This window comes from Convolutriloba macropyga, chromosome 4, assembly GCF_964194025.1.
Source record: "Convolutriloba macropyga chromosome 4, txConMacr16.3, whole genome shotgun sequence".
In the NCBI taxonomy this organism is placed as follows: domain Eukaryota; kingdom Metazoa; phylum Xenacoelomorpha; order Acoela; family Convolutidae; genus Convolutriloba; species Convolutriloba macropyga.
In genome coordinates this window covers 61,073,142-61,089,537 of record NC_134471.1, presented here as the reverse complement: position 1 = coordinate 61,089,537, position 16,396 = coordinate 61,073,142, and the positions used below count along the sequence as shown (strand labels likewise).

At 36.6% G+C, this 16,396-nt stretch overlaps 1 protein-coding gene across 1 annotated transcript in view; it reads right to left on the bottom strand.

The window, feature by feature from the left end:
- Window positions 1-97: 97 nt before the first annotated feature.
- The window catches only part of LOC142337801 (clathrin heavy chain 1-like), a 64,024-nt gene continuing 47,725 nt past the window's right edge, over window positions 98-16,396 (bottom strand). The window contains exons 22-24 of the mRNA XM_075387323.1: window positions 15,913-16,134; window positions 10,977-11,058; window positions 98-1,747 (exon numbers count right to left, since the gene is read on the bottom strand). Of these exons, the coding sequence (XP_075243438.1) occupies window positions 1,560-1,747; window positions 10,977-11,058; window positions 15,913-16,134 (492 nt within the window). The 3' untranslated portion in view covers window positions 98-1,559. The remainder of the gene's footprint in view (window positions 1,748-10,976; window positions 11,059-15,912; window positions 16,135-16,396) is intronic.

Genomic DNA, 16,396 nt, shown 5'->3' with positions numbered 1-16,396 from the left:
ATTACTTGCTTAAACCTTCGTTCGAGAGCAATTAAAAAATTTTTCTTTCATAAGCAAAAAATGTGCTTCAAAATCTGCTGCCAGGATGAAAAAAAAATTGGGAAATACAAAAACTTGAATTTATTGGACGCATATAGATCAATTATTATATCATCATTTATCAAAGAATTGTCATATTGGTACAATGATCATCAACTATATAATTTACAGCAATTCTACAATTTATTTTAGGATGTTGACAACTTATTTCTTCATATGAAAGGAACGAGTCGGGGGCAAGCGAGCACGCATTGTTAGACGTACACGCAAATCAGAGGTTAAACTGATAACATTTTTACGTAGATTACACGTATTTTAATAAGCTTGAAAAATAATTAACAACAGGGACAAAAAGAGAACCTTATACCAACTAAAATGCAGATATTATGACAAATACATGTATAATTATAATCCACTACGGCGAAATTACACAAGGGCAAAGCAACTTTAATTTTTAATAGCATCGTAATTTTGAAATATCGGAGAAAAAAACAGGCATATGGAAAATTAAGTAACCCATAAATGGCCCAGTTTCGAAATAAAGATGACAAATGGCTAATATTGAGGAATCAAGATTAGTTCAAACCACTTCTAAAAAGTTGGAAACTTGGAAAAACTGTTTGATACATTAATACAAAGCATAAAAGCGTACCGAATGGTTTGAATTACATGTAAATCGAATTTTAAGAAAGCCTCATACAAGTTTACATTATGTGCAACGGATGAAAAATAAGGGCGGTAGTTACTGTTAAGTAAAAGGGAAGAGGCATGAGAGGTAGGGATTGAATGGGTTTGGGGGAGTAAAACTAGAAAAATTCAAAAAATGCGATTGTTTGCTTAGGAGTACACTATGTGATATTTTGTGAATTAAGTGACAAAAGCTACAATAAATTATAATATTAATACATTACAACAGCAATCATAGTGGTATTTGTTGAAAATCACGGTCAAATCCGGAGCTATATAAACAAATTGAGACAACAAATCAACTAATGTATTAATAATGAGATTAACACAACGAATAAGTGAATTGAATTGACAAATAAATTTGATAAAAGGTCAAATGGGCATGGGAGTTTTTTCTGGCTTGTGAAACAAATATTGATAATCGAGTGAGAAGTTTGTTCATTGAATAATTACACAAATTACACATATCTCAACTCTGAATTTCAGAATCTCAAATCATACAACAAAGTAAGTTTTATGAAAATATTTAACATCAAATTTGATACTCCTATAGAAAGAGTTGAAACTTTTTGTCTGTTCACACCATCTTTAGCTTCAAATTCTAATTGACACAATTTGAACGAATTCTATCATTTCATTACAAGTGCTCATTTAAATTCCACTTGCAACTTTAAAACTTAGTTTTCCATCGTAACAATAATGTTCTTTTGCGATCATTTTCCCACCTCCACAAATTTTCATTTCTTCACAACGCCACCAGAAACTATTGAATGTCACCAATGACCAAGAACTTTATTATCAATTCACTCAAGCAATTTTTTCTGTCACGTCATTCACATGCTGCCGTATCCCGCAGAGTTGGGCATTGAGTTCATGTAGGGTGGCAATGAGCCAGGAGCACCTGATCCGAAGGGTGGTTGTGCTCCGGGCATAGCCCCGTAAGGTGCACCACCAGGCATAGGTGCTCCTGCTCCTCCGTAGGCAGCTGGGCCCGCTGTCAACATCAACTGAGGAGCTGCATCTGTAACATCGTACTGAGTTTAAAATTTTGAATACAATACTACGCGTCGGTGAAATCAATCGACAATAAATTTGCTCAAAGCTTAAAGCACATTAAAGCGAACACTTCAAAGATAATGACTTGAAACATACCCGTCAGATTACCGGAAAATAGCCGCCGTTGATACCCCCGATTGCGATCGAAAAATAGAAAATGAAAATTGATTTTTGCTCAAAAACATTTTTAAAGTGTGAACTCGTTTATTTCATTTCTAAGTTAAAGATAGTCCTGTTCCTCAATGAGAGCATACAAGGGCCAGCATCAATACCAATAAGAATCAGGGATGGTAACTAAGACTCATAAAAACAAAGTTTTAAGTAGCGGGCATCTAAAATTGAGGCTTATCCCATTTCTATTTTTGATTTCATTTTCGACTCCGTTCATTTTAGATTGATTTAATGGGCAACTGCTATTTAAAAGCACTTTCAGCAGAATGAGCGAAGAAAGAAACTAGCCTCGAGAAGTCGGAAGGATTTTAAGCAAAATGTCGAAAAAGCGGCAAAATGAGGTAAAGCGAAACAAATTGTAAAAAACATTCGATGAAGTAAAAAACATAGCAGGACAAGTCTTGGCATATATTTCAAAGTCTTGTCCTAGACTTAAGAAAAAACGAGACCTAAATGGACAATGGGTTGCAAAGCCATTCAGAAAATCCAATTTTTAAAATCGAAAAATCGGTAAAAGTCAAAGTCAAATAGCCTCATGTACACAAAAGACCACTAGCTAGAAAGCAAAGTTTTATTCAAGCAGTTTTCTCATTCTACTTGAAAATTAAAGCGAAAAAATTTCACACCGCAGAACTGCTTGCTTTCTCGCTCCACTCCCTGTTTCGCCGTCACCAAAATCCACACTCAATCTTCAAAAATCATCAAAATTTGTTCGCAAATCTAAAAAAGATAAGACAGCGCCGTCAATACAATTTAAATTCTTTGTATTGTAAAAAAAATGAACTCAATAACAGCCGGCTGACAAGATGAGTGCGGCTACAAAACATAACTAACTTGGGGGCGAAATGCTCCAAACGACTAGCTAGCAGTTGGCTTCGTTAGTGGCTAACCAGGTGCTTAGGGAGACCGGTTGCATTGCTCAACTCAGATGGTGGAGGGAGTAGAAAAATGGAGCGGTGGGAGCATAAGGGGAGGTGGGGGAATCTCTAGAAGGGTCGAAAGTGCCAGGGTTAAGGGTGTAAGGAGATGGGGCGAGGGAGTAGGTGTCTAAACCATGAGGCGCCCCTCCCCCTCATCGTTATTTAGGTGATCTCAGCAGCCTCATTGAAATGTACGCTTAGAGACTAGTAAAGTTCTAAGAGAGCTGCTCACTCACTTAACATCTTAATGCTTTACCTGTACATCTCGTTTTTGAGGACGAAAAGTGAAACAATCAGAGTAAAATAACTAGGCGATAAGTCGGCAGTAAAAAAAATTGCATGAGAAGACCAACAGGAGTAATATAATTGCCACGAAATTCGTCTGAGAGCAATTAATAAAGCTCGTCTATGCATATCAAACTTTTCATCGTGCATTGGGAAACACAAGGCGTGAAAAACAGAATTCTTCAATGTTAGAGGAACGTGAATTTTTTTATCAAAATATCCGACATTTCACAACTTGGCTAATTATTCAACTAGACTTCCTGTAAAATGAGCCCACTGGAGAAAATTTTCCATTGAGCGATTAAATCTTTGGTCTTAGTTTTAGCCAATGAGTTAGGTCAAGTTTTTCACACGATTCAAAATATCCACTAAAACTCTGAACGCTCGGTTTGAACGTCTAAGTCTAAGTTCTATACCAAGTTACTCAAAGGTTTAAATGAAGACGATAATACGTAATCTTGCTGCTTTAATGCGTAATTTTCCCAGGGTGTGATCGGAAAGGTATCCACTTGGAACAACTTCTTTGCCAACTTACTGCATTTTTGGTAACTGTTTCGTTTCGCTCTGGGAACCCATAATTGATATTTTACACATTAATAGTGTTTAATTAATAGTACTGTGTAATATAAATTGTATTCAATAGTCCATTTTATTAGGCTATACAAACCATTATCAGCGCGCAAAAACGAGCATTAGTTTGTTCACACATGGTTATGAAAACAAAATTTCTGGATGTTCTTTTTCGGACCCCAGTGCTGTTTATGGCACATATTTACAAACTACGTGTTTTGTAGCACGCTATCGTGTAAAAAAGAGACCGTGCGCCTGGGGCGGTAAAAGCTCTATGCCCACTAAGCTGGGGCTGCGAGGAGGGGGGGGGGTCAAGAGAGTAAAAGTTTTAGGCTTTTCTCGTTAAGTATTCTCGGGGGGGGGGGGGGGCATGGGGAGGAGGGAAGCAGTTCTTACGACTATATATCTATACTTGGAAAGAAATCAGTCACAACGTTTTGTTCTTAATTCAACTTTGCTATGCCTGTCCATGTTCATAATACAGTTGCTTTTCGAACACATTCACAGCATTAAAAACAGTTTTGGGTGTTGATTTCGCGTACATTTTACATGCACACACCTTGTTTTATAGTATCTAATATAAAATCACATTCTCACAGTCTTGTTCGGATATGTCTCCAAGATTTTCATTTAAATTGATTTACAGACGGAGGTAAATTTTGTATATTTTTAATAAAGCAGTACGAGCAAAACAGTCCAGTATGTCCAATATAACTCAAGTGTCCGATAACGCTGTCCAATAACAAAACTAAAATCGAACACTAAAATCACGCACACTTGTAAATCAAACGCATTGGGTAAATGCTTTTCAACAGTCGATGGTTTTATTCGGCCTGAAAGCCTCGTTTCGATCCAAAAATATAACTCGCTACACCGAAAAGGAGTTTGAACAAGTTCTAGATCGCAATTCCAATTCCCAAGTAATGCGATCCTAAAAACACTCTTAGGTAATCCAATTTTAACCCTCGCAAATTACATATAGGATTTTGAGGACTTCAAGCGAAATTAGTTATCGCAAAACAACTCCAATATATTAAAGATGACAGCTGCTGAGCCAAAATCAGAAAACCATTTTGACTAACTATTTTTTTCTGAAAATATAAAATTTGGGCAAAAGATATAAATTATTAAATACAATGAAACAAATTGGTAGATGAAAAAATTTTGAAACGAGTAGCGGAAATTGTTGACCGTAATTAGTGAAAAAATTGCCACTAATTTTAAAGTGGGACAAGTTCTCACATTGGTTGAACAACAAAACTTGAAAATGCATCAGCTCTATCAAGACAATCAGAAATTCGAAAAATTGCACGACACATAACAACCCTCAATTGTTAAGGCATTTTAGCTCCTAAGAAGTCAAGTAAAAAACAACAGTAGCAGAGAAAATTCACTGAAAACTTTACTAGTTACTGTACGTTACACGCTCACATCAACCTGCAAGATGCTGAAAAATAGCCTGCAAGATGCTGGCAAATAGCCGCCGTTGACGCAAATCGGGCTCGAAATAGAAACATAATAAACCGACTAACGTCGGACAAATTGCTCTCGAACGTCAGGCGGAGCAATTTAATTCAACGCCTAGATAAATTGTTGTTGATGTTTCAAAAATATGGGACCAGGGTTTCATTGGAAACGGTGACCTCTTGAGTCCTCGAAAGAAACTTTCATCACTCGAATATCAAGCACTTGTAATCTCCTTTTAGTCTTTTTTAGTTTACCAACAAACTGAGTGTGCGAGAGCAAATGAGATCACTCAAAAGCAGAGAATCGTTAACAGACAGTCACTTGAGAAGTCAAAGAATACTGCAAAAGAAAGGCTAAAAAAATCAAGCGAAAATTTTGCAAAAAACACGATACAATTAATGCGTCAAACTTCGTTCAAGAGATAATAAAAAACAGAACGTATGAAAGCTGACAGAAGTTGTTGCCAGCCAGCAATCGCTCTAATAAACTCTGATAGCCTATGTATGCACTATGACTTAATGACAGGTTTTTATCGGTTTATCCGTTGTTTTGAGCTTTTGACATTGACTTTATTCAGTGCATTGCTAATTCAATGAGTAAAAGAAATTAAATCCATTCAGTTGAAGCAGTGACTGGGGTAAGTCAGGCGCCAAGCGTTGTAGTCGTGACTTATGTAAAACGAAAAATGTGAAGCGAAAGGTAAAGCAAATAAAAAAACAGCAGGACACGTCTTGACCTACAATTCAAAGAATTTTTGACTAAACCAAAAAAACTAGACAGAACGGACATTAAATAGAGTGGGAAAACCACTTAGAACAAAATTCGAACATAACCACCACTTTGCCATAAAAAAGCTGCCGATGATCCACCTTGAAATACATGGCAATTGAAAGAGAAAAAAAACTGGAGATAAAAAATATTTTTCTAAGTGTCAAAGAGTGTTCTAATTTCGTGTGTAGTTTCAGTTTGATTCTAAAATCATACTTAATTTAGGTTGACATTTTTTAACATTGAACGTATTCACCACATTGCGTTATTCAATGAGTTGAAAGAATTTAAAATCCAATTTGAAACAGTGAGCGAGGTGAGTCAGGAGTCAAGCGTGAATATCGTGACTTATGTAAAACGAAAAACATGATCAAAAGGTAAAGCGAATTTTTTTTTAAAAAAAAGAGCGCCTAAATTTAGTCATTGAGAGACTGACGGTGGCTATTAATAAAAAATGACAAAAGTTTTCAAAAAACAAGCGAAAAAAAGGCTTTGACTCCGGTAATATAACCATAAGAAAAAAAGTTTTGACTCCGGTAGCAAAATAGCCATATAAACTATGACCGACCTTTACAATAAACAAATTGACAAAAACAATGAAATATGGCTTCCTTCAGGGCCCAAAAACGGCAAAAACTGACCTTTTCAGCTTGAATTCAGGTTATCCCACAGTTTCAGCATATCAAGCACCTAAAAGGAGGCTGACGGCGGCTACTAAAAGATCACTACTAATCTGGATTAATAATTTATATTAAAATGTCTTTTTTCCCTGATTTTAATATCACTTCGTCTCAATCAGTTGCAAACAGTTTTCTTCTCTGAAATTATGGCCAAAATTGGAATTCGTCGCCTAAATTATTAATTTGAAAGCAGTTTAATAACAAAACATTTTTGAAAACAAAACTGATAAAACCTTAGGTTGCCTGCACAATATACCCCGCAGACTGACGGAGAATAGCCTCAAATTATTAGCTAGAAACATTTTTGAAATGCAAAATACTTTCGTTGGATTTGCAGATAGACATACTCTTGTACCTTAATCAGAGAAAACAGCGACTGTTAATAATACCGATTAACATTAGACCTGACAACTAAGTATAATTAAAACACCGGCATCAAATGCCAGCTCAAATACCAGGCATCGAAAACTTCGGAGTTAATCACGTTTCTATTCTTCAATTCATTTTTCTACATTGACTCGGCTAAACAACTGCTGTTCAAAAGCGTCTTGAGCAGAACGAGAGTAAAACTAACCTAGGGAAGTCAAAGATTTGAACATGATCTGAACAAAGATAGAGCGAAACATATTTTTGTTTGATAAAGTAAAATTACATAGCATGGCAAGTCCGGAACTACGAGCGAAAGAACTAAATGGAAAACCTGAAATTCAATGACTTGGCAAGTTGATTGATTGACAATTAGGAGGCAAACAGAAAAAAAAGTTTACAAACTTTGTGATAAATCTCGCCGGACAAATAGGAGTAAGGGGGAAAATAAGAGCACTGGAAAAGAAACCTCAAAAAATTGAAAAACAGAAACTTTTTCATATACTGGAAATTTTTTGAAGGATATGCAACCCTCAAAAAATTGTCCCTTGAGCTCAAAAATCACAATGAAAACTTGGTAAAATGTGGAAAACTAATTACTAAACGTTCAGATTATGAGGTAAAAACGTCTTCAAAACCAAAGCGTTCTTATTGAAAACTAAAAAAACTACTTTCTAAGGCTATTACAAAAACATGGCTGGTCATATGAGACAAAAGGCAAAAAAAGACAACCAGTTGACAACAATCAACAATTCAGCAAAATAGCAACAATTTGCTCAAACTCTTAAGGTTTATATCTTCACAGTATTTCCTGTTTTGCGAAAGTCTACTTGTTTATTACCCTATCCGCAAGCTTTAAGAACGATCACTGAATTACCAAAAAACTGAAATTTTTTTTAACAAAATCGACTAACGTCGGGCGAAATACTCTCAAACAACCGGCAAGCGGTTGGCTTTGGTAGCCAGCTGGGTTTTATGGACGCAGTATTGGGGGAGAGGGCTGGAGTGGGGTCAAGCGAGGGATGATCAAATCGCCATGTGGACGAGGGAGTGTTAAGGGAGGGTAGTGTTGATTTGGGTGTCAAACTATTAAGATTGTTTCAAAAATTGTCACCCCAAAAGTTTCGTGAACAGCATACTTAGAGACTAATAAAGCGTAAGGCTCCAAAAAACTGCTCAGGCACTTAATGCCTCCCGGGTTAAACTGTTTATCCCCTTTTTGAGCACGAAAAGTTAAAAAGGTCAGACGAAAATCACTCAATTTTACTCAAAATACGTAACTGTCATGTGAAAGTCGGCAATGACAATAGATATACAAAAAACTGAGAAATAACATACAACTAGTTTTTTATAGCATATAATACAAATAAACTAAGCCTGACCAACATCAAAAACCAGAAGTATAAAGAGAAAATTGACAAAAATATGGAAAAATTGCTTCATTATTGACAGCCTACTTACGCCAGCTAAGTGAATTTAACAACGCGCCATGGGCTTTACCAGGTTATTCCGTTTTGAAAACTCAAAGTCAACAAAAAATGAGTAGACACATCTTACAAAAAAGAAAGCACCAAAGCAATCCAAATCTTGGATTGTAATTTAATCATGGAGCGCTATAATAGAAGAACATAACCGACTAACGTCGGGCGAATTGCTCTCAAACGACCGGCGAGCGGTTGGCTTGGTCAGTAGCTAGACACGGGGGGGGGGGGTGCACCGGGGGCTGATGGGGGCAGCACTGGGTGGGGGGGGGAGCGCGGTGGGGGGGGGGGGGTGTGGAGCCAATAGTGGGGGTGGGGGGTCAACAAAGGGGGGGGGGGTGTCAACCTCTAAGAACCGCCATAAGTATAAGTCTCCAAGACAGTTTGAGCTGAAACAGACCTGAAAGGCTCTAAGAGCACATAATGCCCGCTGTGCGCTACCTGTTTATCCCGTTTTTGAGGACGAAAAGTCAAAAGCGTCAGACGAAAAATTGGTCAAGCGAAAAATCGCATAAAAAAAAGACCGACAGGACTAATATAATTGCTACAAACTTCGTTTGAGAGCAATTAATAACATCAACTATAAAAACTGAAACCTCTCCATCAGCCTAAACATAAACGTCTACTGTCAGTAAGAAGGCAGAACGAAACGCAAATTTGGCAAAACACTGCTGATAGTCTGCTTTTACAATTTTAAACACTTTCTTGAAATGCGTTTAAGACCATTAATTCAATTTTTTTTTGTTTGAATTAATGCTAATTGACCTATTTTCAAACCAATTTTCGTTGCATCTGCTAGAAATCCAGATAAAAATCTGTCCAATTCATATTTTAGAATCCAGCTTCTAGAATAGACTTAACGTGCAAACGTAAGTAAAGCTCAAAAAAACTTCGGATAGAACCTGAATATTTTTTGGAAACTATAATTTGAACGCGTTCGATTCAGTTTTTCTAGACTTTTCAATGACGTCACTTTTGCATACCTCCGTGAAAAAAAAAAACGATCGGCCTAACAAATGGCTTATCAAAAAAATTTCAGCTGGTATAAATCTCCTGACCACCATTTCAAGGAAAAAAAATCATAAAAGCGAGTAATAGAAAATCTCAAGGAGATGCAAGGTCCAAAAAATACAATCGGAGCATTTCCACAGAGAATTTCTAGAATACCACTAGTACAATGACGTTAAACAATTTCAACGCAAAATGCACTTGGACCCATAAAATTATCTTTTTGTTCCAAGACTTTTGAACTGTGGAACCGATGCTCATATTATTCCGATTGCTAAATTGTGATGTGATTGTTAGTTGACGAGCACAAAAGCAGGTTTTATTCTTAGTAAGCAACCTCTCCCGTAACTCTTTCTCGATGACATTTGAGTTCATATGGACTACAGGTGACAAGGCAGCGCAAAGCAGAACATAACCGACTGACGTCATAGCAATTGCTCTCAAACGACGTCTGATTTTTCATTTTTTATGCAAAATGATACTAAGACAAATATAGGAAAAAACTATTAACAGACGAAGATTCAGGTCGCAAAATTACATGAAGGTCATTAACAGCCTCCTAATTCGGTAAAAACGCACGTGATATTTATTTGATAGGTTGGATTAGACTTTGATTATTAACTGCCTTCGACTAGCCCGCGCAGTTCAGATGTTTAAACGAGCCGAGGCCAAGAAGTTGCACAACTGGGATATATTCAAGTTAAGTCAAATTAGTTACACAAAAGACCAGTAACACCCAAATAATTGCTCAAAACCTCGTTTGAGAGCAATAAAACACATTAAAGTACAGTTATGCAACAAGGGCACACTCAATGTAGTGGTCTGTTTGTTCGGATAATTATACAATTTGGAACATTGGGATCATTTTCTGTTCCACTGATAGAAAGATTAGGTACAGTGAATAATTTGTCCGTTCGTGTGGATGTGAGACACCATTCATTAAGGGGTACTTTCTGATCATTCAATTTGTTTGTTTATTTTACCTGCATTCGGATCTTGAACAAATCAAGCACATACTTCACTATTGATTTTTCCCAAATATTTCAATATTTAATCAGCCTGAACAATGGTTAGCCATAAATTAACTAAGAATCTTTTGTTTAAGGTTTTCAAAGTGCAGCAAATAACACAAAAATCTTGTCACATGCCCAAGTAGGTATTTGACATCTTAGAGCACGAACAGATAATAAATACATTTAATAGTGCTAGATTTACTACTTCAGTGTAAGTGCTGCATTGAAGTGGAACCATTTTCTATTGCCCTGTTGAACATAATTATCTACAATAATCATTTTTGCATCGTTATATTGGTATTTATTAATTGTTATGGCTAGTCCTATCTATCAGGAAATGCAAACCGTTATAGTGCAAAAAAGCTTTCATTTAATTGTTCCATATAATTTTCCGGGGTAATAGAAAACAGTTCTATAAGTTCTAGGTAATGGAAAGAATTCGCAATGAGCTTAATAGGAACTGACCGAAAACAAGTGGCTGTTGGTTGTATTCTTTCTCCTGGTCTGCTTCTTTCCTAACTGCTTCTGCGTTCTCAAGTCGGTCAATCTAAAACAAAATTACGTGCAAGAGATTTCCATCCGACATCAAAGCTGTACGCAAGGCTGGTTAATCGAGGACAACAGTTCAATAAAGATATCAGACTAACGTCGGTCGTATGAATTGCTCTCAAATGACAGACGAGTTGTTGGATTTGATCTTTTCTAGCTTATGCGTACGAAGCGTATCTTGTCTGTTGAGTTGGTGGTATAAAAAGTTAATGTTACGCACTGATTTTTAAAGTATTTATCCGAGGTGTTATTGATGTAAATTGTGGAGATAATTTAGAATAATTATTGCCATTTTCCAAGGTCTTATTTTGATGTTTCACAGTGCGATTTTTTAGCGGATATATTTTAATAAAAATAGCTAGTAACAGCCTTTTATTGAGCGGTTCAGATGCGTGATATATCCACTATTTACCTTGGGTATTTAGAGTTTTGTCAGTCTCAATTTCTACTCTAACAAAGTCTGTCAAACTTAGAAGTTTCAAGAGAAAATCCAGTTCAATCTTTAATTATTTAAGCAATAATTATTTAATAACTTTAACAAGTAGTTTCTCGAGTTTTATCAAGTTTTATAAGATGTTAAGCAACTGATTGTCAGGCTGGTTCTCCGGTGTTCTGGTGATAGTGGGTTCCGCAGGACTGTGCCTTGAGTTGTATTGGTCCTTCGCAAATATTTACTGATTTTCAAGTTGGGCAATTTCCGGCTTTTGTACGTCTCCTGATGTTTGTTAAGTACATATACAAGTTCCGTATTAGCACCTACTTTATCAGAATAATTACTTCACCAAGTACATAATCTCTCACAAAGTTATTTACTGATTATGTGAATTTATCTTCAAGAAACTCAAAAAAGTAAATATTGAGGCTTTTAGGCACTTGATATGTTTGCTATTAAACTGTCACTCTGCGGTTGTTTTTCGTAAACATAAACAAATTAGAGGTTACAGGCCTAGATGGCAATACTGGCTATATATGGCCTTGAAACTAACTGAATATTAATTAATATAAAGCACTTAATTATGGATATTTTAAGGAATATCATAACGTAACTATGAGGGACGAAATAGGGGCGTGACAGTTAAGGTTCAAACTTTAATAAGCGCCCTTCACTCTATTAATTTAAACGACAATGTCAGGCTAATTCCTCTCAAACGACTGGCAATCACATCGCCAGTAGCCACCTGGGGCTTAGTGAGGCTATATTAAGGTTAACTAAAAAATGGGTGTATTAGGCGTGGAGCTTATTAGAGGGGGGGGGGGGGGAGGAGGGACTGGAGCTCGGGGACTCAAACGGAGGGGCGTCGATGAGCGCAGTTCGGGCTCGAATAAGCTGATGCGGTGGAGTGGGGGTTAATGGGGCAGGGGGTTAAAACCGGTGCGCAGTCTGACTGAAACTTACAGACTGCCTAACTTCTTAAGAGAACTGCTCAGCAACTTAATGCTCTTCAGGTTTACCAGTTTATCTTGTTTCTGAGGACTCAAAGTTAAAATATTCAGAAAAAAAATCGATCAAGCACAACAAACACGAATTCAAAATGACCACCAGAACCCAAACTAATTTCAACAAAATCTTATTAGAGAGCAAGTAATCAAGAAAGCAATTGTCTAATGGATATTTTCAAGATCATCAAAGAGGACTCTGTTGTTCATAACGGGGTTCTCATGCGCTGTTGGATGCCATCCGAAAATATCGATCCATTTTTTTTTTTGCTTTTTTCGTACATATCATCAAGTGGCTTAATCTATGAAATGTAGCATGCTATTCCTATACGTGGAAATTTAATAAATTACTCGGATTGGTTGACAAATAAGGCTCAGATGCTATTGAGGAAGGGGTGTTGTTGATCACATTTTGAAAGATAGCCAACTAACATCGGAAAAAATGCTCTCGAACGATTAGCGGGAGCGCGAACCTATTGCAGCCTGCTTTGGTTCACTAAGGGGGACGGTGGTCAGGCTTCAAATGACGCTATTAGAGGTTATTATATACCACCATAATCGCTAAAAAAATTGTAATGTCATGCCCTTAACTATTAACTTTAACATTAACTCAGTGTGATTAAATTGTGTTCAGTGGCGTGATATCAAAAATAATTTCTCATTAGTTGGAATCACTTTTTGAGGAAAGCTCTCTAACACCGGTCATACTCCTAACATCGAGTAATTGACTACTTGACTTTGACTTTAGTTTTTGTGAGCATTCAGTCATTCATTAAGTTTTTCCGAAGATACAAATACCGCGGCAGTGCAATACAACTACACAAAAAAAAAATTTAAACTGAAAAAAATGACACCAATTTCCGCGCAATTTTCATTTGACTTTTAGTGGCGAACTTTCTCCCCTTGAGTTCAGCTGCTGGCATTTGTTTATTAGAGAGAAATTCAGATCACGTAAAACGAAAAAGTCAAGAACGAAAAAGTCACTCGAAAAGTCAAAACAGTCAAGCGAAAATTGCATATAAAAAACTAACACGTTTACAATATTAGCTTAAAACTTCTTTCGAGAGCAATTAAACACCATACTATTCCAATCGTGTTTCTCATAGAGACATTGATATATTTGTTCAGTAATTATAACGTACATACATACCTATCTATAGGATTCCTAACAAAAATTGTCTCCTAATTACCACAATAAAGATTTCCGTATGTCAAATTGCAGATGCACTTTCTTAGATCTCTGAAAGTCATATGCTGCGCTTGATCGTCGCCATATTTCTCAGTTTCGCCGTCCAAATGAAATTGGAAGAATATCGAAAAAAAAAACAAAATGGAACCAAACAGAACCTCTTTTTAAATGTCAAATCTGTAAATGACGTATGCAGTTGTTGTACATAACATTTATTTTCATGTTGACGGTTTTCAAACTCCGAATTCTATAGTTTGCTCAAATGTGACCCCTTAGAGCTAGGTTCATAAAATGCCGAAGCGGTCACTTGCATACTAATAATAACACTGTAGTATTAGATGCATGAAAATCCGATCAGACGCGTTCTTTTCAGACAACAAATGATTTCACATTTCCTTCATATTGACCTAAACTAACACCACTACTACCACAACACTAAGCGCCATCAAATTTAACACAGTGCAAATACCACTGTTGCTGCTTCAGTAATACAAAAGCACCGAGTCTATTTTGGGCCTATGACGTATGTAGCCTGCATATACATTTAATAGGCTAGGCTGTATAATTTTTCCCTCAAAGGCTAGGTTCGTTTCATCGAAATAATTGATCAGCCTAAGAATTGAATTTTCGACCTTTTTCGTAAATATTTGAAAGTTGTATATTCAAACTACGAAAGATTAGGAGATACTTTGCCAAGTATTTTTTCAGGCACAAAATGTTTGATTTAGAGCTTCGATTTAATACTTAAACGACTTTTTTGAAGATGAATCAAGTAAATTCTAATTTCAAATCAGTATTCAAATCAGATTTGAATTGAATTATATGCTAAACTTAATTTCAAATTTCGTTATTTTAAAATTTATTTCAATCTCTCTTCCCCTTTTTTTTATATAATTTTCCTGTGTCGGCCAAGGAAACAATCTAACAAATGGCTCTCTACCAGCAGTATTACTTCGATGAAGCGTGCATGTAATCAGAATCTCCGATGCGCTTACTCTTTTCAAATACCGTGCGCAGAGCCGATAAGGAACATAGAACCGCAGTCTAGTACTAGTCGAGGTTAGTTCTGCTTTTAAATCTACTACACTCTGTCTCACTTTCTCCCAATCGCATACTCTTTCTCTCTCTTGCTCATTCAGTCACATATGGAAAACTAGACTGAGGAAAAAGATTAAAGGGGAATTGGGACAAACAGTTCTCCATGTAATTTGCACTCTTTTGTCCATACACATTTATTCATATCCGTTTGACAACTTTCACTGAGTTGAGTTAAATCTGTGCTCAGACATATTTTGAGAAATTAGCTATAGAGTAAACTTCACTATCACAATTCAAATGCTCTTAATGTCTGCAGAGACTAATTTTGATAATCCTGCATTCTCCAACATCGAGGTTAAACCTATTTTTTGTACAGTATAGAATCAACTTGGTGATTTTGAAATCAACTTGCAAAACTGAGACATGCTTTATTAGCAAACTCATACACTCTGCGGAACCAAACAACGATTACTTAAATGCAATTCTCCTATCAAAAATATGTGCTATTAAAATATTAATACGTTTCCCAATCTGCACTTCCATGCTTTTTGTTTTTCCTTCACAACTGGCGAGGAAAACTTAAAAGCAGCAATGTTACTTGAAATTACTCCACTTGAGGTGGAACAAATCCATTACGAAAGAACGCTATGAAAGGAGCCTAGGCAGAATTGAAGAGAAAGTCGAGAAATCAAGTATTTCTATCAACATGTTTTAAACAATATCAAGAAATAAGGCTTTAACCAGCATGAACTTCATTATTGAACTCCCGCCACAGCAAAACAATGATAACAAAAAAAGAAAATTGAACACATGATCATAAACACGCTTCCATTCAATAGCTCTGATTGAATTGTACCATTGACTAGTTACTATTTTTCTCTAACTGGCCACTGGGCTTCGGTAACAAAGGTATTACGTGAAGGTCAGTGCAATACTATAAAGTCATGGCGATAAATTTCCTCGCCCATATATCTTAATTTTTGATATGTTTACCCTCTCTCCCTATCCCAAGATTAAAGATTTAATTTTAGCTTTGTTTTCATGAGCTAAGTGACTTGATTTTGCCCCCATTATAGCCCTATCCAAATTTAGTTGACTAAGAGCGCACATGTCGTCCTCCGAGTTTTTTTTTGTTAAAATGCTTTCCCGCAAAATGACCAGTGAACCGTTAAGAGACTGAAAACGAACCTTCGAAAGGTATTCTCGCATGACTTGGATGAAGAATGGCATTGCATAGTCCATGATTCTGTGTTTCCAGGCCAGTTCCATGATCACATCTGGTCTGAGCAGGTCGTAGCAGGAGTAGAGACATGCAGAGAAACACTCGTAGTTCTTCTCGGACAGAAACCATGCCAACAACTCCTCTGCTATCTCCGTGTTGCGAGACTCACACGCGTATTGCATCGCGTCCTGGCAACATGATAGATTAAGTCCCAAATGAAGTTTTTAAAGTTTTCACAAAATTTGGGTTTTTTTCTGATTGTGCCCCCAGACACACGTGCCATATTTTTACATACTGATTTACTATGTAATGACACATCCTCTGTTACTGGGGAGGGGAGGGGGTGAACAATGTATAACGTACTCGGGAGACAAACGAAGATCAAAACTTTGCAGATGTTAAATGCCATTTGATAGCTGCCAAGATTTTCCCTGCTCAATAACACCTGCC